This window comes from Bubalus kerabau, chromosome 13 (genome assembly GCF_029407905.1).
Source record: "Bubalus kerabau isolate K-KA32 ecotype Philippines breed swamp buffalo chromosome 13, PCC_UOA_SB_1v2, whole genome shotgun sequence".
NCBI classification, from domain to species: domain Eukaryota; kingdom Metazoa; phylum Chordata; class Mammalia; order Artiodactyla; family Bovidae; genus Bubalus; species Bubalus kerabau.
Window position 1 is genome coordinate 79,517,437 of NC_073636.1, and position 25,675 is coordinate 79,543,111.

The 25,675-nt window shown below is 51.7% G+C and overlaps 1 protein-coding gene and 2 long non-coding RNA genes across 6 annotated transcripts in view; 1 reads left to right on the forward strand and 2 right to left on the reverse strand.

Annotated features, from left to right (window-relative positions):
• Positions 1-522: 522 nt before the first annotated feature.
• Positions 523-2,590, reverse strand: LOC129626098 (uncharacterized). The gene is made up of 3 exons (XR_008701756.1): positions 2,464-2,590; positions 1,331-1,498; positions 523-1,063 (listed from the first exon to the last, which is right to left on the reverse strand). It is a non-coding gene; the product is annotated as an uncharacterized LOC129626098 (long non-coding RNA).
• A 101-nt stretch (positions 2,591-2,691) lies between these two features.
• BCAS4 (breast carcinoma amplified sequence 4) overlaps positions 2,692-25,675 on the forward strand; it is a 57,175-nt gene continuing 34,191 nt past the window's right edge. For 2 of the 3 annotated variants that reach the window (XM_055545306.1, XM_055545308.1), the window contains exons 1-2: positions 2,692-2,888; positions 19,887-19,958. In XM_055545306.1, the coding sequence (XP_055401281.1) occupies positions 2,799-2,888; positions 19,887-19,958 (162 nt within the window). In that variant the 5' untranslated portion in view covers positions 2,692-2,798. The remainder of the gene's footprint in view (positions 2,889-19,886; positions 19,959-25,675) is intronic. The other variant, XM_055545305.1, reaches the window with a different exon arrangement.
• On the reverse strand, positions 9,978-21,083 carry LOC129626099 (uncharacterized). 2 transcript variants are annotated; one of them, XR_008701757.1, is made up of 3 exons: positions 20,795-21,083; positions 16,542-16,667; positions 9,978-10,111 (listed from the first exon to the last, which is right to left on the reverse strand). It is a non-coding gene; the product is annotated as an uncharacterized LOC129626099 (long non-coding RNA). The 2 variants fall into 2 exon arrangements; XR_008701758.1 differs by lacking the exon at positions 9,978-10,111 and adding an exon at positions 15,629-16,019.

A 25,675-nucleotide genomic window follows, 5' to 3' on the forward strand; every position in this document is an offset into this window, starting at 1 on the left:
ATCATTCATTTGGCCCCCTACGGGGGCTCCTGAGCCCGCCGACACACCCTGGGCTATCCTGGGTATCCTGCGTGCATCACAGGCAACCGCAGAGCTTTCCAGAGTGGCCCCGCCCAGCGCCCCTTCTCCCCAAAGACTCCGACTCCGAAAGTTGGGGTGGGGCTCCGGGCAGCTGCATTTTAAGCAAAATGTTTCTAAGGCATCATTACATGGTGGGGGGGGGGGTGCGGGGGGAAGACTGGAAGCAAAAGTGCCTGTTGGCAAGCCAACTTGGCCCCGGGTAGGCATCCCCTTGACGCTTGTGCAGAGCGAAGATCTCTTCCCCCGACACCCCATCTCCAGGAAAAGGGGGTCGGGGTAGGCAGCATTTTTAGCTAACACCCTAGGGTTTTGGTTTTTCTATTTTTTTTTCCCTCTCCAATGAGTCATATTGGGCATCTTTAAAGTTTAAATACTGTAACAAGCATCAGCGGAAAAAACAGAACACTAGGAATACATAATTGAAACCCCTCTCGTACCCTCCCGTTTCCTCTCCGCCACCCCAAAGTAACCAGTTTCCTGAATGTGGCGCCGCACCCCCGTGCACAGCTTTATACTTTGACTCCATATGTCTATATCCATAAACAATATATAGTGCGGTTTCGCGTGTTTTAAAAACTTTATGTTAATGGCAGCGTGCCCTACAGAGCCTTCTGCGACTTGCTCCCCGCCCCCCTCCCCCCCTTTCCTTCTCTTTTTCTTAACATTATGTTTTTGAGATTCCTCCATCAGGGGAAGTTTGCTGCTCTTAGCCTGTTTGGCTAATCTGAAGCCGGTTCCGTGCGCAGGGGTGAGTGAGGGTCAGAGCTGGGCTCCTGGCTGTCTTGTATGATGCAGAAGAGCTCTGGCCATCAGACGCCTTAGGACAGCAGTGAATGTCCAAGTGCAGGTTCAGTGAGTTTCTATTAAATCCTTTTCCTTAGCACCTGAGGCCCAAGTCTTGGCCAAGAATTTTCCAGAATATTCCTCTGGCCCGAAAGCCTGGATATTTGGGCGGCGGTGTAAAGCAATTAGCAGTGGACAGCTGTGGAAGGGGGAAGATGGATTACCCAAAAGACACACCAAGCGTACGCTCACGCCCCCCCTACCTAAGCTTGTCGGATAAAATACAAATTCAGATTTAACAGGATGGGGATAAGGGGAGTCCTGTATACTTATTTTAGCCCTAAGCCAAGCCCGATTAAAAAACAACAACAACAACAATTAACACTTTAAAAGAAAAATAATCATAGGATAAATTAGACTGCTAGACCTCCGGATACCTCGTTACATTTAAAAAAACTTGACTCACTTGCACGTCCGTCTAGTCAAAGCTATGGTTTTTCCAGTAATCATGTGTGGATGTGAGAGTTGGACCATAAAGAAGGCTGAGCGCTGAAGACAAGATGCTTCTGAACTGTCGTGCTGGAGAAGACTCTTGAGAGTCCCATGGACAGCAAGGAGGTCCAACCAGTCAATCCTAAAAGAAATCAACCCTGAATATTCACTGGAAGAACTGAAGCTGAAGCTCCAATACTTTGGCCACCTGATGCAAAGAGCTGGAAAAGATGCTGATGCTGGGAAAGATTGAAGGCGGGAGGAGAAGGGGACGACAGCGGATGAGATGGTTGGATGGCATCACCGAATCAATGGACATGAGTTTTGAGCAAGCTCCAGTAGTTGGTGATGGACAGGGAGGCCTGGCGTGCTGCAGTCCATGGGGTCGCAAAGACTGAGCGACTGAACAATTTTAGCATTGCTTTGGACCCTACCCTCTTCAGCCTCTAAGGAGTCTAGACTAGCCTCTTAGGGGGTGGGGGTCAAATTTAGGGTGCTTAAGGATTCCATGTGGAGTTTACTTTAAAATCTGCCCCAGGGAGGAAAAGGATCGCTACACCCAGCTTCCCTAACTTTTAGGACTGTCAGCCAGGCGCAAACAAGCTGCTGTCCTAGGAGAGGCCTGGTGGGCGGGGTGATGGGGGAGGGGTGGTCTTTAAATGAAAGGCTCCTCTAAGATAGCTGTTCTCTATCCTGAATGCACGCTGAAACCACCCGGGGAGCTTTACAAACTACTGATGCCCAAGCTCCACCTCCAGAGATTCTGCCTGAATAGGCCTGGGGTGAGGTCTGACTTCCGGGCTTTTAGAAACTTCCCAGTTCAGTTCAGTCGCTCAGTTGTATCTGACGCTCTGCGACCCAATGAACTGCACCACGCCAGGCTTCCCTGTCCTTCACCAACTCCCGGAGCTTGCTCAAACTCAAACTCTAAGGAATCGGTGATGCCCTCCAACTGTCTCATCCTCTGTCCCCTTCTCCTTCCTTCAACAAACTCCCCGGTCCACTCGAAAGTGCTATGGGAGCTGGGACCCGCTGCTCCACCGGATTTCAATGCAACGGGGTAGTCTGTACCCACGGTTCTCAAACTCAGCGGTGTGTTAGAATCACCTGGCGAGCATGAAACCATGCAGATGTCCAGGTTCCAGCCCTAGAGACTGTGTGTGGCCTGGACGTGGGGCGTTTTAAAGGAGCCCCCGGTGATCGCCGTCTGGAAGCGAGTTTGAGACGCTGGTTTGCCAGGTGGTGCGGGGGCCCGGCGCAGGGAGCGCGCGCGCCACTGGGCGGCGCTGCCCACTCGGCCCGGCGCTCCGCTCCGCGCGCAGCGGCCCCGCCTCCGCCAGGCGGGCCCCGGGGCGTGCAGGGCCGGGGGCGGGGCTCCGAGGCCGGGACACGGCGTCGGGCTCCAGGGCAGCCTCCGCCGGCTGGACCCTGCCGCGCTCGTGATGCTGCTCGTGGACGCCGATCGGCCGGAGCCCGTGCGCGGCGGGGCGCGCGAGCTCGCGGTCTTCCTGACCCCCGAGCCCGGGGCCGAGGTAGGGGACGCGGCTGGAAGTGGGGGAGGCGGGTCTCGGGGTTGGGAGGGTCCTGGGCCGCGCGCCCCAGCGGGGGAGTGGACGAATAGGGGTGGGGGGACCCCTGAGCGCTGAGCCCGGACCCTCGGCTTCCCCGCAGCTTTTTCTCGTACCTGGCGCTGGGGCTCCGGGGACGCACGGGGGGCCCCGGGGTCCCTCCTCGGCGGCGCGGTGGCTGCCCAGGGTCACCCAGAGATGCGCGTCAGGTCGCTCCCGCCCCGTCCTCCAGCCAACACGGCTCTCAGGGGCCCAGACTCGCCTCCCATCCTTACCTGAGCATGCCCTCTCCCCGAACACCCCCCCTCCCCCCGCCCCGGCCCTCACCGGTATCCGCCGGGATGCCAGAGAGAGGCGCGCTGAGAGCTGATGCCTTTCTCAAACCCGGGCCCTCGGGGCGGCCGAGCCCTGGTCCCGCCTCTGCCCGCGCGCTCGGCCTGCTCGGCTCTGAGCTGACGCCAGATACCCGCAGGAGGCAGGCAGGCTGCGTCTGTGAGGATGCACCCGGCCTCGGTCCGCTTCTGTTGCTAGGAGGAAAAATACCTCATCTCTGGCTGTTCTTGCTGTTTTAAAAGCACAGAATAAAAAGTAGATCTAACGCTGGAGTCTTTATTTTCCAGCTGAAGCCAGTATGTTGACAGTGCCATGAAAAAGTTATTCACCCAAGTTCACCCGGAGTTATTTAGGGCCAGAGAGTCAACCCATTCTCTCTTAAAATCTCAGAAGTGTTACGCAAGTATTTAAAATAAAGAGGAAGCACCTTTTGTCTTTCTCACCCCAGTTCTGGTTCCCAGAGATAATCATCTTCCACAGTTTGGTGTACATCATGCCAAGCATATTAAAGATGCATTTACAAATGTAGGCAGGCATGTATACTAACAATTATACCTAATTAGTTTTTACAAAAACCCCGCTTGGTACTAGAATACTGTTCTACAACTTGCTTTTCGTTATTCAAAATAGCATGGACAAATAGGAAGTGACTTAATGATAAGGCACAAGGCATCTTTTCAGGGTGATGAGAATGTTCTGGAATTACTGCCTATGGTTGCACAACTTTGCGAATTCACTGAAAACCACAGAATTGTACACTTTAAAAGGTTAAATTTTATAGTATGTGAATTCTATCTCAGTTTAAAAAATAGTATGAACATATTTCCATGTCAGAATGTAAGAGCTGTCCAATAGAAATATAATTTGAGTTCAAATATGAGCCAATAATTTTATTTAACATTTTAAATATTCTAGGAGCCGTACAAAAAGGGAGAAGAAACAGGTGAAATTGTAATATATTTTCCCCAGTTTTATGGCGATCTAATTGACATACAATGCTATAAGATTAAGATGTACAAGTTTCAATATATGTAAAATAACTATCCAAAATGTCCTTTCAGCATGTCATAAATGTAAAAAGAATTCAATGATATTTTTGTTTTTTTTAATTTTTTTTTTTAATTCAAGATACACTTATTTGCTGGGGACAGTCTGAATAATGAGTAAACTATAGTGCCAGTGAAGTTGCTCAGTCATGTCCGACTCTTTGCGATCCCATGGACTGTAGCCTACCAGACTTCGCCATCCATGGAATTTTCCACACGAGTACTGGAGTGGGTTGCCATTTCCTTCTCCATCAATGAGATTTTTACATTTTCTTCTTTGGACTAAGTTTTCAAAACCGGGCTTGGACTATTAAGCTTACAACACACCTAGGCGTGGACCAGCCACATTTTAAGCATTTAATAGTCATAACAGTCTTCCCTAGTGGCTCAGCTCATAAAGAATCCGCCTGCAATGTGGGAGATCTAGGTTCGATCCCTGGATTGGGAAGATCCTCTGGAGAAGGAAAGGCTACCCACTCCAGTACCCTGGCCTGGAGAATTCCACGGACTGTGTAGTCCATGGTGTTGCAAAGAGTCGGACACGACTGAGCGTCTTTCACTTTCAGTAGTCGAAAGAGGCTGGTGGCTTCCATGTTGAAGAGTGTAGGTCTTCATCGTTCTTCACCTTCCTAGTGTCCTGCCATTACATAATGTTGTTTAGTTGGCAAGTCGTGTCCAGCTCTTTGTGACCCCATAAACTGCAGCATGCCAGGCCTCCCTGTCCCTCACCATCTCCCAGAGTTTGCTCAAACTCGTGTCCACTGAGTCAGTGATGCCATCCAACCATCTCTGTCACCCTTCAGGATCAGTCCTTCCAATTAGTATTCAGGGCTGATTTCCTTTAGGATTGACTGGTTTGGTCTCCTTGCTGTCCAAGAGACTCTCAAGGGTCTTCTCCAGCACCACAGTTTGAAAACATCAATTCTTTGGCACTCAGCCTTCTTTATGGTCCAATTCTCACATCCATACATGACTACCATTACATAATAATCCCTCCTATTTTCTGAGCATATTCTATGTGCCAGCGGCATGCTGAACTCTGTTCATGGACTGTGTCATGGCATCCTGGCAGTGACCCAGTGGCTAGGATGTTGCTATGTCAGCCTCATAAGTGTGAAACCTGAGGCCCTCACCAAATAAGCAACATCCTGTGGATGTCTGGTAATTTCTGAACCACGCCCCCAGACATGGGCATTGAGGCTGTGTACCTGCTTAAGGGTTTAAGTAACCTGAGCGTCTTTCTTGTTCTTTCTCCACCTTACTCTCAGCAGCAAGATGTCATTGTGCCCAGGGGCTCAGCCTCATTTTGTCTGATTAGGGACAGCCTCCAGGAGAAGCTGCATGCATTCACTTCATTTGCTCACTCGGGGCTCTCTCTAACTCAGACATAAGCTGGCTCATGCTCATTTGTAAGGGCTGTAATGAAGAGCCGAACTCCCCGTAGCTCCACACGGCAATAAAGGCACTTCAAGCTCTTGCTGAAGTTTATTTACCAAAAGAAGCAAAAACGGCCCGGGTGGAGTCACTTGCAGTGTCTACTTAAAGCTTAATTCATTAGCAGTTCCCCCGTGCTGCAGCTGTTTGTAGAGATGGGCAAATGAGCTGGGAAAGGGAAGCCTGGTTTGGGATCAGGCCTGGGTGCCTGGAGCCTCCTGTAGCAGCCCATGTCCTCGGGCCACTTTGGGCTTTTAAATGGAGTGGTCAGAGTCTCAGACTCTAGTCCTGGGGGTGCCCTGGAGTTCCTAGGGAGGTGGGTCCTTCAACACCTCAAACCCCTGCTGTGTGCTGGGAGTGAACCACACAAGGGCCCCCCACTTTCATGGCCCTACTCTCAGTAAACGTGTAACACACAAAACCTCTGGGTTGTGATGAATGCCATGGGGAATGCAGCATGGGTGATGTGGTAGAGAGTGTCTGGGAGACTTGGGTGGGGAAAGCCTCTCCAAACCCCTGAGGAATGTGCAGGGAAGAGGGAGCACAGAGATCCAGGAGGCTGAGTAGCAGAGAGACCCCCACTTTGTCTGGGAGCGGTCAGGGAGGGCTTCCCGGAGGCGACATCAGTTTAGGCTGAGCTCTGAAGCATGAATAGGAGTTGACCAGCCTGAGAGGGAGGAGAAAAATGTCCCAGGCAGAGGAAACAGAACTTGCAAAGGCCCTGGGGTGGGATGAAGCAGGGTAATCCTGAGGGGAGAAGAGCAGCAGGTAGAAGGTGGGGCAGTGGGGCAGGGTGGGGCCAGTGAGAGGACCAGAAAGAGGACTTTGCACTGCCTCCCTGGATGGAGGAGCCACTGAAGGGCTGCGTGTTGACCAGTTGACTGGGGAACATTTCACTCTTTCTAGGGCCTTTGGGTTTTTCTGTCCGACCAACTTTTTTGTGGTTTACTTTCTCTCTCTTTCTGATTTGAACTTCCTCTTTTGGGGGAACTTTCAGGCAGGGTCTCCGGAAGCTGCTTCAAGATGGCAGGGAGAGAAAGAGATGTTTGCCTCTTGGGGGCTCTCCTAGATGGCTGAGTCCTGATACCGACCCAGGGGGGACTTCCTGACAAGACTCAGAGTTCCATTTGGTTCCTGTGCTGGGATGCAGGACAGGTTTGGCCCACAGATGGGGTTCATGATCTGCCTGGAGGGAAGTAAAGGACTTCACTTGCTCACACTTCCTCTGCCTAAGTGGGCAGAGATGAGAGGGGAGAGTTAACCAATGGATGAGGTCCTGGGCTGCAAACTGGTGGCCCAGGGGCTGAATCCAGAACTCTGATATAATTGGTTTGCTTCACGTAGGGACTCTTTTTTTGTTGTTGTTTAATCCTTTTTTCACAAAGGGGTTCTTAAATGGAGAATACTCATGAAAAGAAAATCTGAGTTTCTTGTTTGTCGAAGATAATGGACAGTCTGGAAATCCTCGGTCCCTGTTTCCTAGTCGTGGTCCCCGTTTGCCACGCTCCCCACCTCTCCTTGTTGTCTCCCTCTACTGAAGCTGGTATCAGTTACCACTTACTGTGTGCTTGAAGCTGTGACGTTCTATAGTCACGTTAAGGGGAGAGGAAACTGTTTCTCCAAACCAGGAGTCTGGACTGAAATAGGAAGACATGAGTTAGCCCCAAATGCCCTTGGGTCTCAAGACAAAATGTAGGAGAGACCGTTTCTGTGTGGAAGCAGAGACTGTTTATTGGGTCCAACCTGTAGACACCACGTGCCTCTGGGAACCCTGGCATGTGTCTTATTCTTTTGATCTACTAGTCCCCTTTCTGTTTTCAAATTTTGGATGTTCAGATTAGAACTCTGTGGGTGGGTTCCAGGGCACAGTCTACTGTGTTTCGAGATATAGTTCTGGGTTAGTTTATTCCTCTGATCCTTATGGTGGGCTTGCTGCGGGCCAGACAGTGTGCTAGGCACAGGGGAGAGGCCAGTGAGATAGATGCAGTGCCTGCCCTCAAGCACAGGAGATGAGCCGGCGAGGAATGATCCTACAGAGTAGCGAACGAACGGTGGTATATGCCCCAGCGGAGACACCTGGGGGCTGTGATGGAGACACACAGGGAGGACTGGAAGGAACCACCAGGCAGAGATCTGGCATTGTGTGTGCGGCTAGAAGCAAGGAAGGATGATGACTCAGGAGGTGCCCGAGTGGGTGGACCTCAGTGATCAAGGAGAGAGTGGGCAGGGCCCAAAGGGAGGAGTCTGGAATTCAATTCTAGGGGGTCATGGATAGAAGCTGTGAGCAGAGCCGAGCTGGGTGTGAGCAGGAGAAAGACAGGATCAGGTCTGTGGACTTAGTGCAGTGCCAGAACGAGTTGGAGGGGCTGGCGCAGCCGCAGGGGGATCACAGATGTGGACATCCAGGTGGATGAGCTGGCCGGGCTCCCTGAATCAGAGCCTTCGGGGGTGTGAGAGTCAAGGCCAAAGTGGGCGCTTGGAGAAGGATAGTGTTTCTCAGAAGAAAGTCTGTGTTTCCCCGGGCTGAACTGTCCAGCAGCGGAAGGACCCATTCCCGACTCTGAACAGTCTCTTATCACAGGACATCTGGGCTTTGGGGGTGGGTCACCTTGGAACCGTGGCTAAAAGCTCCCAGTCTGCTGATTCTCAGCACTAACCAAGAAGCTTGGAAACAGAGTCCCAAAGGTGGGAAGTAACCCTGGTACCCACCCGTGCAGGCTGGTCATGTAGGGATGCTTCTGCACAGCAGACCTCATGGTTGCAGCAGGAGCCGCTCTGAACACACCATTCTGGAGCCAGGGGAGAAAAGAAGATGCCCAGAGGTGTGTGTGGTGTAAATAAAAACTTTAAGGAAACCACTTATTTCATGCACCTATAAATAAGAGATGAAGATAGACCCGTCTCTAGGGGGTGGGGTGGAGTATGGCCAAGGTGTGAGCCCTGGTGTAGGGCGTGGTCCCCAACCTGTGCCTCACATCGGCCTCATCTGTGATCTCCACCAACAATGAGAAGAACTGCTACCTGCCTCCCACCCCTGACACCCTCATTTCATTGGAGTGGGCACCTCCTGGGCACTGGAATACTGAAAGCTTTCCCGCAGGATTGAAAAGCCCGGGGTGACCAAGACTGATTTGTCTGTTGGAAAGTCCCCGTGGCTGCTGACTGTTGGGGGCACCCGGGAGGCACCCCAGGCCTGGGGATCTGGACTTGTAAGCCCTCTCCGGAGATTCTGATGGTCAGCCTGCTGGGTAGCTCACAGCTCGCCTCCCTGCAAGCGGGACCTGCCACAGGCCTGGAGTGCTGGCTCCCCACCATCGCAGAGGGCAGAAAACCCTTCGATCCTGCCTGCTGCCGTGTCTACAGCACCGGTTACTGACTCCTTGCGTATCCACTGAAGCAGCATCCTTTGCAGATGTGTGCCCCCCCAACCCCACCAGCACCCCTGCCCTGGTCAGGCTGCGTGGTGGGAGGTCAGCTCCAGAGCCACAGGGCCTGGGTTCGGATCTCAGCCCTGCGCCCGCTCTGCCCGTCCTCCCGAGCTGTGGGGTTGGGTGAGGTGATGTGCGGGTGATGCTTGGCTCGGAGTCTGGCCCACAGTAAGTGGTCTGTGGCATTAGCTGCGATTATCCATTGATTCATTCTGTAGGTGTTTCTGGAACCGGTATTGGGTGTGGACTCCGAACCAGGTGCTGGGAAGTAAGAGTGCAAGGGAGGCGTGCCCGCCCGCAGGGCTCTCCGAACAGGTGGGAGGGGGGTGGGACACGCACTGATAATTCTACTTCGTGTTTGCAGGAGGGCGGTTTCAGCCTCCACTTGTGCAGAAGATGGTGAGTTCTTCTCACTAGCATGACCTCCTGGAGGCCTGGAAGTCCAGGGCTAACTCTCTCTGTCTGTGCACATGAGGCCAACCGTAGATCCCAATTTTTGATTTGCAAAATATAGTTGCTCCTTGCATGGTCCACATGAGCCCCCGGTTCTCTTAAACTGTTTCAGGATCTGAATTGATTCCTTGGGGCAAATGTGGTGGACATTTGGCCTGTGGGTTCCTCTAAGTGGATTGGAGTTGATTTGATTTTTAAATAATTGTATTTATTTTTTTATTTTTGGCTGTGCTGGGTTTTCATTGCCCCCACAGGCTTTTCTCGGCCTGTGGCGAGCAGGAACTCCTCTCGGGCTGTGGTGTGCGGGCTTCTCGTTGCGGTGGCTTCTCTGTTGCAGATCACGGATTCTAGGGTGCGTGGGCTTCAACAGTTGCGGCTCCCAGACTCCAGAGCACGGACTCAGCACTTGTGACACACGGGCTTCATTGCTCCTCGGCATGTGGGATCTTCCTGGATCAGGCTTCCCTGGTGGCTCAGCTGGTAAAGAATCCGCCTGCAATGCGGGAGACCTGGGTTCGATCCCTGGGTTGGGAAGATCCCCTGGAGAAGGGAAAGGCTACCCACCCCAGTATTCTGGCCTGGAGAATCCCATGGACTGTATGGTCCATAGGGTCACAAAGAGTCGGACACGACTGAGAAACTTTCACTTCACTCGTGCATTGGCAGGTGCATTCTTTACCACTGAGCCACTAGAGAAGCCCGGAGTTGATTCTCTTTAAATAGCTTTTGTTTAAAAATAAAAAATGTGCGCACATGGTACAGAATCCAAAGGTCCCTGTGACCGAGTAGGGATGCGTGAGGCCCCGCCCTGCCGGGCTTGGCCTGGGGGCTGCACGAGGCCCCGCCCCATGTCCCCGCCCGCGGCCCCGCCCACGTCCCCGCCCCCATCGGCATCTTGCTGTCTTCACTCGCTGTGCCTTAGCTTTACATGCGAGTGCACAGCGAGCGCGCCAATTGCTTCTAGCCGCCAAACAATCTCATTGTCGGTCTGAATGGTAATTTAGGTAACCGTTCCTCTCCTTTTGCCGTCACAAAGTCTATTACAATGAGTATCTCTGTACTTACATCATTCTGCGTTTGTGCAAATATGTCTGGAGGATAAATACCTCAATGGGGGATTTACAAGGTCCAAGGATACATGCTTCTAAAATTTAAGGGGAACGTCCTTGGTGGTCCAGCGTTGGAGAGTCTGCCTTCCGACACAGGGTACTTGGGTTGGATCCCTGGTTAGGGAGCTAAGATCCTACATGCCGCGGGGCAACTGAGCCCGTGTGCCACAGCTAACACCCAATGCAGCTAAAGATCAATAAATAAATATAAAAAAAATTTTTTTTTTAGTTGCTGTTGCCAAATTAACCTTCTTGTCAGGGTCAGGGCAATAATAGCCCTTCTGGACATTTAGACCTCAAGGTCAAGGGTCCCTCGGGGATGGGAACACTTACTTGGGCTGCTTTGGGGGCCTGGAGGAAGGGGGCCCGCGTCTCCTCTTTGGGAAGTGGATTATCACCTGATGGGCCAGCCCCTCCGGGTTTGGGATTCCAGCACAAGGAAGGAGAGTTCCTTCCTTTGCTCTTTCCAGGCCTTCACTCGTGGCTGGCCCCAGCTCCCAGGATCTTTCTGACATCAGTCCAGCCCTTTCATCCTGTGCACAGAGACGAGACTGCTTCTGCTAAAGACCTTTGCTTTCACTGCCGTCTGAGGGGGCCACCACGAGTGCCTTTGGAGAAGAGGCGGCGTTCCTAATTTGCCTGTCCTGGGTGTGGGCAGGCCTCACAGTCCTTGGGCCGGGCTCACTTTCACCCCCATCCTGTACTCGTGGACCGTGGCCCAGCCTGGCTGGGGGACAGAGGACAAGGTCAGGCCGAAGCACCAAGTGTCAAGCAAAAGCTGAACCCACCCCCACCCCCCAGACTTGGTCTGGCTGCACGTGGGTGTCCCCTGGTTGGCCCAGTGATCTGATTTGTAAAATGCTAAGTAGACGCCAGCCCTAAAAAAAGTGGAGTTTTCACATAAAAATCCTAACATCTGGCTTTTCTAAAAATGTTGTGACAAAAGGTGTAGATCTTCAGTGGCCTTGTCCTGGGCGAGCGGACCTTGTGCTTTCTGGAAGCATTCTCACAGAGAGAGAGAGTGTGTGTAAGCAGTGTTATTGTGATATAATTCACAAAATGTGCAGTCCACCCATTTAAAGTATACAATTTCATTCAGTTCAGTTCAGCCGCTCAGTCGTGTCTGACTCTTTGCGACCCCATGGACCGCAGCACGCCAGGCCTCCCTGTCCATCACCAACTCTTGGAGCTTGCTCAAACTCATGTCTGTCAAGTCAGTGATGCCATCCAACCATCTCATCCTCTGTCATCCCCTTCTCCTCCCGCCCTCAACCTTTCCCAGCATCAGGATCTTTTCTAACGAGTCAGTTCTTCACATCAGGTAGCCAAAGTATTGGACTTTCAGTCCTACCAATGAACACCCAGGACTGATCTCCCTTAGGATGGACTGGTTGGATCTCCCTGCTGTCCAAGAGACTCTCAAGAGTCTTCTCCAACACCATAGTTCAAAAGCATCAATTCTTCAGCGCTCAGCTTTCTTTATGGTCCAAATCTCATATCCATACAAAGACTACTGGAAAAAACATAGCTTTGACTAGATGGACTTTCGTTGCCAAAGTCTCTGCTTTTTATTACTATCTAGGCTTGTCACAGCTTTTCTTCCAAGGAGCAAGCATCTTAATTTCATGGCTGCAGTCACCATCTGCAGTGATTTTGGAGGCCAAGAAAATAATCTGTCACTGCTTCCATTGTTTCCCCATCTATTTGCCATGAAGTGATGGGACCGGATGCCATGATCTTAGTTTTTTGAATGTTGAGTTTTAAGCTAGCTTTTTCACTCTTCTCTTTCACTTTCATCAAAAGGCTCTTTAGTTCCTCTTCGCTTTCTGCCATAAGGGTGGTATCATCTTTGTATCTGGGGTTATTGATATTTCTCCCGGCAATCTTGATTCCAGCTTGTGCTTCATCCAGCCCGGCAGTTCACATGATGTACTCTGCATATAAGTTAAATGAGCAGGGTGACAATATACAGCCTTGACGTACTCCTTTTCCAATTTTGAACCAGTCCGTTGTTCCATGACCAGTTCTAACTGTTGCTTCTCGACCTGCATACAGATTTCTCAGGAGGCAGGTAAGTTGGTCTGATATTCCCATGTCTTTAAGAATTTTCCACAGTTTGTTGTGACCCACATGGTTAAAGGCTTCAGTTAATTTCACTGCTTTTGGTTTATTCATAGGGTTGCACAACCGTCAACCACAATCAACCTTTAAACACTTTTGTTATCCCCAGAAGAAACCCTGGCCCTCTTCACTCTCACACCACCAGGAAGCCCCTAGCTGACTTTCTGTTTCTAAAGATGTGCCTCTTCTGGACATTTCATAGATATTTGCGTTTTAAAGACTGATAAGCCAGCGGGGTGAAGGCCACATTCAACTTGCAGTGAGGCTTGCTTGGCCAACATTGCTGTTCAGCCGCTCAGTCGTGCCCTTCTTTTTGCGACGCCCTGAACTGCAGCGCACCAGGCTTCCCTGTCCTTTGCCATCTCCCAGAGCTTGACTGTCATAGTGTTTTTTAGCTTTTTAGGTTAGTTGTCAACATTTGCAAATTGGGAGAGTTTGTATAAAGACCTCTATCACCGTTCATCTTGAATAAAACCAGTTTTGGTGCATTCCCACCTGGAATGACCCGCTCAAACGAAGCGGCAGCTGTCCTCTTTAGGTGGGGTCAGGGGCCTCTGTTTGCCACGGTCTCCACCTGTCCCTTTTGTCTTCCTGCCTGAGTGTCAGCTGCCATTTATTATCCTGGTGATGCTGCTGTTTCTTAGAGAAAACTAAAAAGCCTCTGTCAAAAGTGGGAAACTGAAATAAGCAATGTGAGGAAAATACCATCGTAAGCTTGGCTTCCTTCCCTAGTATTCATTTCCTGCCTGGCTTCCGTCTCTTTCTGAGTTTGGAGACCCTAGTGGGTCACAGTCCTCCCCTGTGTGGGTGGAGCATCTTGCCAAGTGTAGCCTAGAGAAAGAACTTATCAGACCCTCTTCAGCTTCCAGCTCAAGACAGAGAAAGTCTGAGGAGTTCCCCACACACACACCCTTTCACATGGGGAAACTGAGGCACAGGGATGGTCAGAGGCATAGTTAGGACCTCGCAGCAGGAATGGGAGAGCGGGACTCAGGCACCGCTCATCGAGGCCATGGTTCTTGGGCTGTCCCTCTTCCAAGAGAGCTCTTTTCCTCCTTCCTCTGGCCTTTTTCTTTTCTCCTCCCTCCCCTCTTTCTTGCAACAAATATTCATTGAGCATTGTATTGGTTACCAGTTGCCAGGTAATAAACCACCCCCAACTTCAGTGGATAAAAACGACCCCCAGTTTAGAGTGCATGATTGTGTGGGTTGGCGGGCTCCTCTGAGCCATTCTGTCCTGTGGCCTTGGGTGGGCTGCCTCACGTGGCTGCAGACAGCTGGGGGTCCGTGGCAGCCGAAGGTCCAACATGGCCTCACTCGTGTCGGGCGGTTGTGCCTCACTCGTGCTGGTAGCCAGGGCGCCTCAGTTCTCCACGGCCTCTCACTCTCCGGGACTGCTCTCCCCCGAGGCCTCTCAGAAGACCAGAACTGCCTGCTGTTGTCTTCCAAGAGGGTGAGCCAGAAGCTGCCAGGCCTCTAGTCTCGGAAGTCAAATGTAGAGCAGTGCATTGCTTCCACATTTCATTGGTCAAAGCAAGTTGCAGGCTAGTTCAGGGGTGGAAAGGAATGATGCTGCCTCCCCATGGGCAGAGGGGCAAGGTCGTATTGCGAAAAGACATGGAGAGAGTTGGAAGGCTATCTTAGGAAACACAAGTACCTACTATGTGCCAGGCATTATTTTAGGCCCTAGGGGCACCCAGGTAAATGAGATGAAAACCCCTGTTCACCAGGAGCTTTCATTCTGTTGAGGGAAGATGACAACAAACAAGTGAAATATGTAGTAAATGGTGATACAGGCTAAAGAGAGAGAGAAACTGGTGCAGGATGGGGCATGGCAGGAAAGCCACAGACCAGGGAAGGCCTCAAGAAGGAGAAGCATATGGGCACAGGCTGGAAGGAAGGGTGAGATGAGCTTTGCCAGTGACGGCAACAGCAAGTGCAAAGGCCCTGGGGTGAGGACCACGGTTGGCGTGGTTGGTGGGGAGTGAGCAGTCAGTGATGAGGTCATGATGGTATGGGGCTGGGGAGGCCTCCAGTAGGTGTTTGCTGACTGAGGTGGAAGATACAGTCAAAGTTAAGATGTAATCCATGCAATATAAAATTTACCATTTTAGAGCATACAGTTCAGTGTTTTTAGTATATTCACTATGGTTGTGCAGACATCACCACAACCTAATTCCAGAACATCTCCATCACCCAAAAAAGAAATCTCATAGCCATTAGCAACTATTCCCTGCTCCCCCCCCCGACCCCCCACCGATTCCATGGGGAGACAACCACTAACGCACTTTCTGTCTCTGTGGATTTGCCACCTCTGGACATTTCATGTAAAAGGAATCGTGTAAGGATTATTTTCAAGGATTATCAACATTGTAGCATGTATTAGAGCTTCATTCTTTTTCATGGCTGAACAGTACTCCACCCTGTGCCCATGTCACATCTTGTTTGCCCATCCATCAGTTTATGAACATCAAGTTGTTTCTACTTGTGGGCTATTAGGAATAATGTAAAAGGTTTTTTTTTTTTTTTTTTTGTAAGAACCTCTGTTTTCGGTTCTTTTGGGTACATTGCTGGGTCATAGGGTAACTCTAATAAACTTTTAGAGGTTGGTCTCCCAACCAGGCTTGTTACCAAAATAGCTGCACAATTTCACAGTCCCACCAGCAGGTGCTAAGGGTTGCTTCACATCCTCACCAACATTTGTCACTTGCCATTTTTGTGATCGTGGCCATCCTAGTGGCTGAGAATGGTAGAGTGGAAGATTCTGAGCTGAAGAGGGCTTTGGCTTTAACAGAATCTCTGAGGAACAGATTGAAGGAGAGCAAAAGAGGAAGGAGGGAACTAGTGAGTAACAGGCTACTGCAATGGTCCCAGCAGGGGAGAGTGGTGCCTTGCATCAGAGGGGTTGGATCTCGGGTGTATTGTGAAGGCGGAACTGAGAGGGTTTTTGCATAGAGGATGGATAGGGTGAGGGTGGGTGGGAAAGAAAAATGAGCCAAGGATCCTCCCAGGTATTTGGCCTGAGCACCTGGACAGTGGAGTTTCCACTTGTGGCGCTGGAGAAGAACAGATGGCGGAGGATCTTTTTGTGTTTCTTGTGCCAGTCACTGGTGGACAGGGCCAGCCCCTTTTCGGTTTTTGGCACACTCGGCTGGGAAGCTTGGCTTGGCACTTTGGGAGAAATCAGGGGGTGTGGGAGAAGGCAGTAAATGCTGTAATTCACACTTATTAAAAAATGCCCACCTGCCATCCCCACTGGTCAAGCCCTGAATGTCACTTCAAGAGGAACCACTTGCTTCCCTCCCCTCAGAGTGGGACAGTTTCTGCCTGGGGAGTTGCAAAGGATGGTGAGGGCATTCATATTGCTTATGGGCTGGGTTAAAAAGGCATGTGGGTTGCAGCCTGCAGGAATCGTATTTCTGGGGCCACTTTCTGGAAGAAAATTGTCCGGTGAATGATTTGTGGGGCACGGTGGGGTGGCTGATCCTCCCCTGTTGGTTGGGACTGTCTTAGGGCCTGTTCTTCGCTCAGCTGACCAGGCAGTCAGCAGATCATTTCTTCACTCCCCTCCTGCTGCTTTGTGACCGCCCTGGGCACCAGGTGGAGATGGTGGGGGGTGAGCGTGGCTGTAGTTGACAGGAAGCATAAAGCGGGCACACCTTCCCCCTCCCCAGAGAGCACCTTGGTCCTTACCAGCTTCTGAAGTCAGAGAGGTCAGACGCTGGCTTCAGGATGTATTAGCTGCGTGACCTTGAGCAGGTGACTTAAGCTCTCTGATCCTCTGCTTCTCAATTCATAGAAAGGGGGAAATTATGGCACCTGCAGAAGAGAGTTCTTGTGAGAATCAAAGGAGATAATTCATGTGTAGTGATTTGCCACTTCTTCTGTTATCTAGTGAGAGATTTATTCATGCTTACTGTGTGCCCACACCCTGCTAAAGGATGTAGCCCCAGTGTGAGGTTAACCTAGCAACCCTGCCAAGTGGGTGTGGCCCTTCTTGTCCTGGGTGAGCCAACCCAGATGCCCAGCGGAAGCCACTGGGTTAAGGTCCCCCAGGTGGCAGAGGGAAGATGGGGTTGGAACTAAGGACTGACTTCCTTCCTGAACATGCTCGGAGAGGTCCAGAGCTCTTCCTGCTAGCAAAGAACTGTACGTGTGTCTTGGGAAGAGGCCATCCAGCCAGTGATCCTTTGTGTCCCTCCAGGGTTCCGTCCTCCCAGGCATGTTTGGACTGGGGGTGTAGATCATCTGGGGTTTCCCTGGTGGCTCAGACACTAAAGGATCTGCCTGCAATGCAGGAAACTTGGGTTTGATCCCTGGGCCGGGAAGATCTCCTGGAGAAGGGAATGGCAACCCACTGCAGTATTCTTGCCTGGAGAATCCCATAGACAGAGGAGCCTGGCAGGCTACAGTCCATGGGATGGCAAAGAGTCGGACACGACAGAGCAACTAACACTTTCACTTCTGGGGCTTCCCTAGTGGCTCAGATGGTAAAGAATCTGCCTGCAATGCAGGAGACCTGGGTTTGATCCCTGGGTTGGGAAGATCCCCTGGAGAAGGGAATGGCCACCCACTCCAGTATTCTTGCCTGGAGAATCCCATGGACAGAGGAGCCTAGCGGGCTACAGACCCGACTTGACTCATCTAGACTGTGCTCCTTCACGGATCTGTGCCCTCTCCCGTCTCGCGTGCTTTCCTCTGGGTCCGAAGGAACCACCAACCTCCCCGCTCCCAGCTCAGTGGCCTCTTGGCTCCTTTCTCCCTTAGTGCATTAAGGACATTTTTTTAAAACCATGCTTTTGTTTTTGGGGGGTGGGGGGGGCTTCCTGTGTGTTTCCAGCCCCCCTTCCACTGTGGTCCCCTTCCCCTGTCAAGCCTCCCCAAGTCAGGCACAGAAATAGTCCCAGTTGTGAGATGAAGGCTCCAGAGTTTAAAATTGCAGCTCTGTACTATTTATACTCCAGCTGGAAAGAGGTTTTTTTGCGCAGCCGTTTATTTGGTTGTGGTAGCGACAGCCTAGGCTGCAGGCGGCAGCTTCTGCACTGTATAAACATTTCTCTGGGGACAAGTGGGCGCTGAGGGTAGCCTTCAGGTGAGGGGGCAGTGCCAGGCCTGCCCAGAAACGGCTGGGAACACCTCCCTGCAGCGAGCAATTCGGCCTCTTAAGCCAGAGAAAGTACTTCATGTTCCAACTGAACTTCCTTCCGAGATGCCTGGTTATTAGGGGGAAAAAAGACAAAAAAGCAGGTATTTTATTTGTCATGAAAATAGTACATGCTTGAGGGGAAAAAGGGTTCAAACTACTCCTTTATGCAAGTGATTAAAGTAGACCCTTCATGTTCTGTTTTGCTTGGCCCATGAAGCATTAAAAAGGAAAAATAATTTTTAAAAATATATGTGCCACTATTTAAAAATCGGGACATTTTCTATAAAGTTAAAATTTCTGGCTTCTCTTGAAAATGGAAGATTCTGGCAACCCTGGCCTCACGTTTCCTGATTTCTCTGAGTGGCTGGCTGCTCTTGAACTAGGCAAGTGCTTCTCGAGTCACTCTGAGCCCCAGTGGCCTGCTTCATTTATTTGCCTTACTGCATGGTCTTGGTAACTTTTGAGTTTTGGACCCTTCACATGACATAAAATATTCAAAGCTCCCATGTCAGGCCGTATTCTCCAGTTCCTACTCCCCAGGGCTAAACAAACACTATTAATAGGGTCTCCAGATAAACTACAGGATCCCCCGTCAAATATGAATTTCAGGTAAACAACAAGTACTTTTTTAGTGTTTGTTGTTGTTTAGTCTCTAAGTTGTGTCCAACTCCTTGTGACCCCATGGACTGTTGCCCGCCAGGGTCCTCTGTCCATGGGATTTCCCAGGCAAGAATACTGGTGTGGGTAGCCATTTCCTTCTCCAGGGATCTTTCCAACCCAGGGATTGAACCTGCGTCTCCTGCAGGGGTAGGCGGGTTCTTTACCACTGAGCCACCGGGGAAGCCCAGTGTAAGTGTGCTTCCTTGTGTGCGTGCTCAGTTGTGTCCGACTCTGCGACCCCATAGACTGTAGCCCACCAGGGTCCTCTGTCCATGGGATTTTCCAGGCAAGAATGCTGGAGTGGGTTGCCATTTCCTATTCCAAGGGATCTTCCCGACCCGGGGATCAAACCTGCATCTCTGGTGTCTCCTGCACGGGCTAACCCCCTAACTGTTTGCAGTTTGGTACATGTCATTCAGGTGGCTGTAGTGGTGAAGAACCCGCCTGCAATGCAGGAGACATAATGAGACTCGGGTTGGGTCTCTGGGTCGTGAAGAGCCCCTGGTGAAGGAAATGGCAACCCACTCCAGTATCCTTGCCTGGAGAATCCCACGGACAGAGGAGCCTGGCAGGCTATAGTCCATAGGGTCGCAAAGAGTTGGACACGACTGAATCGACTTAGCATGCACACACATGTCATTCCAGTTGAAATGAGATGGAATGAAATTCCATTGTTGAAACATACACATTTCTCGGTGTTCATACAAGGATAGTTTTATATTCTGCCTCTCTTGCAGCTCACTGTTTCTCTCCATGGTGTTTCTCAGTAGGCATTTTTCGGTGTTGATAAGAGCAGGCTTTGAGGCTGGGGACTCAAACCTACCTGAGAATGTGGGCCCCAATGCTTGTTAACTGTGTGACCTTGAGCAGGTTCCCTTACTTCTCTGAGCCTCAGTTTCCTTATCTGGACCATGGGTGGTGATAAGGGTCACTTTGTTATCTCCTGTGGGTATTTATCTCCTCTCTTTTGAGAACCGCATAGAGCGGATGGTCCGAAGTGGCTTTAACCAGAGCAGTTACACAGAGGCGTCCACAGGCGTCGAGACTGCCACCAGCAGTTCCAGCTTTCAAATGAGGCTAGAGAGGTTTTGAAAAGGGAAAGGAGGTCTGGAGGGAACTGGGCAGATAATCCTAAGATTTAGTTTGCTTTAAAAAAAAAAAGGAAAGAAAATGAAGGGCGTTTGTCTCCCTGGAAACCACTTGCTAATCTCCAGGATATTGTCTCTTTTCAGGCGAAGGAGGTGGAGGAGACCATCGAGGGGTTGCTCCTCGGGCTGGAAGAGTTTTGCAGCCTGGCTGACATGGTGAGTGAGGGCCTGGCTGGGAGGCGCGGGTCGAGGCCCAGGCCAGGCTTCAGGGCCCTCCTGGGCCTCCCTGGGGAGCCATCTTGGAGGTGGCTGAGCGAGCAGGAGGCGTGGGCGGCGGCCGGCCCGGGGAGGCCGCCCTGTCTCCCTCCCTCTCCCCACGAGGCTCCCCGAGGCGGCCATCTTGCAGCGCCCTCCGCGGGCGCTTTCCCTCCCGGAGGCGGCGGGAGTGGGCCGCCAGGTGGCGCTCTCGGCCCCGCTGCGGGCGCCGGCCGGCGGGGATGCGAAGCCTATATTTAACTTGCCTCGCTCGGCGCCGTTCACCAGCCAAACGTGGAGACAGCCAGGAAATGGCTTCAGGCCTGGGAGGCCCAGGGGGAGCCTCCCGGCCGGGCCCTGGCCCTGGCGGGGCCGGGCATGGAGTGCCTTCCTGAAGCCTTTGCTGGCTGCACGGTGGCCGCCTCCCCTGTTGTGTGGGGACGGATCCTCCTGGCTGGAGGGAAGATGGTGCCCTCGGCCAGGAAGACAAGGTCTCCAGATTGTTGCCAGATAGATGTGGGGCCCTGGGGAGCACTGACAGAATGTTCTGGAAGTTCCCAAGCTTATTAAAGGCACACCAGCAGCCAGGGTTCGTGGCTTCTGCCTGGAGGCCCAAAGGCTTGAGCTCCATATTGGGAGCAGGCCTGCTTCTCCCCGAGCACTGGAAGCCCAGCTGGGCGCGGCCGTGGGGAAGGGCTCCGGGTGTCCGGAGGTGCGGCGGTGAGAGCCCAGGGAGCCACGTTTGTTGAGCACCTGCTTTGTGTCCGGAGCGTGCTTCCCGTGTCCTCTCGTCTCACCTCAGAGCAGCCCTCCACGATGGGCGCAGCTCTATCCCCCGCCGCTCAGCACACGTCTCAGCGCCTCCCTGCGCCAGCCGCTGCGGACGCTGCAGTGAGCCAGGCAACAGACGTTCCCACGAGGACCTGTGTGTGTGTTTCTCTCGAGGGCCGATTTTTTAGTTCAGGTGTGGGTCCAGGTGGAAACCAGGTAACGAGACCGACTTTGAACAGCCCGAGTAGTCGTTTCTTCATCGGAACATCGTTCACCTTCTCCGACTGGTCCCGTGAAGAGGCTGAGAATGCAAAGAGAGACCAAGCTGTCTCCCTCCCCCCACCCCCTGCCTCTGATCCCCTAGGTTACTGGGGAAACCGATCTGTGTATCAGCGCTGGCCTGGACGTGTGTTCCAGGTGCAAACAGGAGGCTTTATAAAGGGAAAGAGGTTCTAGAAGGAACCAGGCACATAATCCCAAGACTCAGTTTGCTTTAAAAAAAAAAATATATGAGGAGCAGAGGTGTTAAATTCTGCCTGGAAAATTGGGGAGGCTTTGCAGAACAGGTGGTGATTAATTTGGGGGTTGAAAGAAGAAGGAGAAGAGTTCAGTTGCTGGGAGTGGGGGGTGGGGGTGGCAGGCATTCAGGCAGAGGGACTGGTCTGTGGGGGCGGTGTGCTGGGCGCAGCGGACCAATGTGGGCCCTCGCAGCAGGGGGATTGCGAAGGTGGTAGGGACGGGTGATCCTGAGACACCTTTGATCTCAAATCCCAGCCCATCTTCCTCCTGTGATGAGAGACCCACTCTCCACCCATGATGAGAGCTCTGGATGAAAGCCTGCTTGGATAGACAGAGAGGGGCCCAGGCCTTACTAGCCTTACTAGCCTTAAAAACATAAAGGCTTCCCAAAGCCTGCGTTTGTCTTGCCAGGAGACCCAAGGTTGCATGCAGCATGGAGAAGGTCCTTTCTGTACTCAAAGTCTAGAGATGCATCGACGCAAAGGTTTTAAATACAGAGGTCACAGGATGACCCGTGGGCCCAATCCTGCCTGCAGATGTGTTGGATGCTTCTGGGAAAAAAGAAAGGAGGACTAAGCGGCTGACATTTATAGAATGTCATGCAAAAAAAAAATGTGGATTTCCAGCTTCTCTTGGAAAAGCAAAGATCTGTCTTCCACTCGCATCCCCCCACCCCTTGGGTGCTTTTCCTCACCTGGCCAGCATCAGCCAAGCCGGGTAGTGGCTGCCCCCTGTGGAGAGCACACGTGCTCTGCAGCTCGTCACCGTCCCCATGGGAGCCTTCCTGACTCCCCTGCCACCTGCCAGCGGCATCCATCCTGTGTGTGTGTCTTCTGTGGTAGAGAAAATTTCTCTGTACTTCGGGCCCTACTGAAAGCAGGCACATAGAAAACAGACCAAGAGAGTCCTGTGTTTTAAGAAATGGAATAGAGTGCACTTCTTTCAAAGTGAATACTATTTCCATGTGCTTATATGCAAATAAGCATGTTTACATCATAATAGAATGATGCCTTTGTGGCCCTTGGAGGCATTGTTTTTGTTTAGTTTGCAGTCCCTACGAGGAGGCTCTGCACTGATGATACTTAGATTATAGAGATCCTCTCAGTCCCACCAGCTGATGGTTAGCTTATCCAGTGTGTCTGTGCTCAGGTGTCGTGGACTCTATGGTACAGAAAGAGATCTATCCAGCTAGTGGCCCTGGCTTGGGACCTCCTTTCTTCTGATCCAAGCTTCGGACGAGTGGGGACCTGTGGGAGGCAGGCGATGTCCCAGCGTGGAGTGCTGTCCCCTGCTTGGGCCTTTGCGAACACCGATCAGGTTAGAGGTCCCAGAGAGGCTGGTCTCCCTGGTGGCAGTCCAGAGAGAAACACTTCATTTCTGATGAAATCAGCCTCCTGGAAATGAGAGTCCAGCTTCCAGTCTGTTGTATTAAGTTCTCCGCCAGTCTGTCCCGGATCACTCTTAAATAACCAGCGTTCACACGTGTGCTCACCACCTTTTCTGACCTGGGATATAAGGCCTCTTGGCTTCACCCCAAGCTCTGACTCCTCCCAGTGTGAGGCCGTGGCCACGGTATGTCACCTCTCTGTACCTTGATTCCCTCCTCTGTAAAATGGAGATGGTGGTTGGTTCTGAGTATCTGTGGTAGCATCAGACTGCCCCAAAACTTCATGATGTGAAACACCCACCAGTTTATCACGTGGGCCAGGACAGGGCACAGAGGGTATGGTTGGTCTGAGCCAAGTGGCACCTGCTGGGGTGAGGCCGTCCAGGGTGGCCTCCTTCCCTCACTTGTCTGATGTCTTAGCTGGGAGGGCTGGGTGGCCGGGGACTAGTTGGCTCAAGTCTCTTCCATACAGCCTCTCCTCGTGGCCACATGGGCTTTCTCGTGGCATGGCAGTCTGGCCTTCCAGAGCCAGCATTCCAACAAACAGAACATAGACGTCTCTGAAGCCTTGGGTATGGCAATTGACACAGTGTGACTTCTGTCATATCTTATTGATCAAAGGAGCCACATAGCCTACCCAGATCCAAAGGGAAAGGACATAGACCCCTCTTCTTCATGGAAGGAACGTGCAGAATGTGTGGCCATCTTTCATCCACTGCAGATGGTACCCATCTCCAAAGAGTTATCATGAGGAATAGACAAGGCAGGGGTGTGCCCTTCACATCCACTAGAATGACCAGAATGCAAAAGACAGTAGCACCTGTGGATGAGGGTGTGGGGAAGCTGAAACTCCCCTTCACTGGCTGGTGGAAATACGCAAAGGGACAGTCACATGGAACACATAGCCATTTCTTATAAAGTCAGACATACACTTACCCTGCATCCCAGCAGTTCTAGTCCTAGATAATAACCCAAGAAAAGTGAAAACAAGCGTTCGGAGACTTGCAGATAAATGTTCATGGCAGCTTTGTCCATTGTACTCTAAACTGGAAACAACCCTAGTATCTGTCAGCAGCTGTTGTTTAGTTGTTCGAGTCTTTTGTGACCCCATAGACTGTAGCCCGTGGATACTTTGTCCATGGAATTTTCCAGGCAAGAATACTGGAGCGGGTTGCCATTTCCTTGTCCAGGGGATCTTCCTGACCCAGGGATGGAACCCATGTGTCTCGCATTGGCAGGCAGATTCTTGACCACTGAGCCATCAGGGAAGCCCCAGTCAGCAGTAGAAACCAGTAAATAGGGAATTCCCTGGCAGTCCAAAGGTTAGCACCCGGTGTTCCCACTGCCAAGGGCTCGGGTTTAATCTCTGGTTGGGGAACTAGGATCCCACAAGCTTTGTGGCATTGCTGAAAAGTAAAAAGAATTGAGTAAATAAGCTGTTGTTTATTCATACACTGGGATGCACAGCCATGGAAGAGAATGAGCAGCCATATACAACAACACGGGTGATTCTCACAGACATGCTGTTGAGAGAAAGAAGCCGGACACAGGAGTACTTTCTGTGTGGAGCTTCGTAATCTGAAGTTCAAAAACAGGCAGAACCACTCCCTGTGATGGAAGTCAGATAGAGGTTAGCTTTGGGAGGGTGCTCATGACTGGGAGGAGGCTAGAGGGAGTCTTATGGAGCAAGGGGTGTTCCATGCATTGGTCTGGTTCCACAGATGTAAACACATGTACCAATTCGTCAAGCTGTTGGCTAAGGCCTGGGCTCTCTACTGTGTATCATTTGCACTCAATTAATAATAATTGCTTAGCACGGTGCCTACTATGTCTTAAGTGACCCATGAATAGCAGCTACTGAGGTCATCGGCGTCGTCAATTTCAAAGCACCAGAGGGTCATGCCACTGATGAGTTTATCCACAGAAACTAGATTTGTGAGGCTGCTCAGCTCAGTGCCCTCGGGGGCTTAGGCAGCTTGTCTGGGCCCTCCGAAACCCCAGTGGCCTTGGGCCCACCTTCTGGCAGGGAGCGGACTCTCCCCTCTCTCACGTAAATAGAGAAAACTTCCTGTTGGCCTCGGCCCAGCAGCTGCATTTGGCATTGGCGTGTGTTCTTAGGTCAAGTGCATTTGGCTCTCCTTTCTGGGCCCTGCCTCGTCCAGGACAGCCGCGTTTGCTCTGTGATAACCCCCTGCATCCGCTGCCCAGACTTCTAGGCTCCGGAGACCAGCTCTGGGGAGTGGAGATGACAGGCTCCCAGGTCCATAATCCTGGCTGGAGGTTCATCCCAGCAGAGGCTCAGATTCTTCCCTGCCATCTTTGTTCTTCTGAGCAGTAGGCCCAAGCATGAACTCAGATGTCTGTGACGTGATGATATGAAGTGGGTTGGATGTAAGGAAAGAAATGTGTTCCTTTTCTCCCGCTCCCCTAGAAGATGATACAGTGTGGGGTGTGGCCACGGACACCATGTTGGGGAGACTTTAGGGAGTGGTGGGGACTGTGGTTAACCCAAGGAGGCCATTGTTACCTGGCTCCAGCTGATTGTTGCCACGTGGGACATGGGCTCAGTGTGGCTGGGGCCTCTGGTTTTTCACAAGAAGCTAGAAATCTGAGTTTCTAAGGCGAATGCCTGCAACTCTAGATCTTGGCACCTAGCTTGGTTGTACTTCTGGGGCTTTAAGCGTGACACAGGCTGGCTCTGCATGGGCCCACTGGAACACATCTGCAGATGTCTGGTATAAGCGGGTGGCCTCAGACCCAAAGAATCGACCATCTCCCACTTTGCAGCTTTGTGACCTTGCCCAGATGATGTGGTTTTTCTGTTTCATCACCTGTGCAATGAGGTTGAAGAGTGAACAGTTCCTGCTGTTCATCATTCATGTGATGAATGCTCCTGGGTATTGGTGTCCCGCCCTCCCTGGTTTTTGCCTTTTGGTTCCCAGCTTACTGGGGAGCCCAGGGGAAGACTTGGGGTTGTTTCAGACGCCCTCCATTTCCTCCT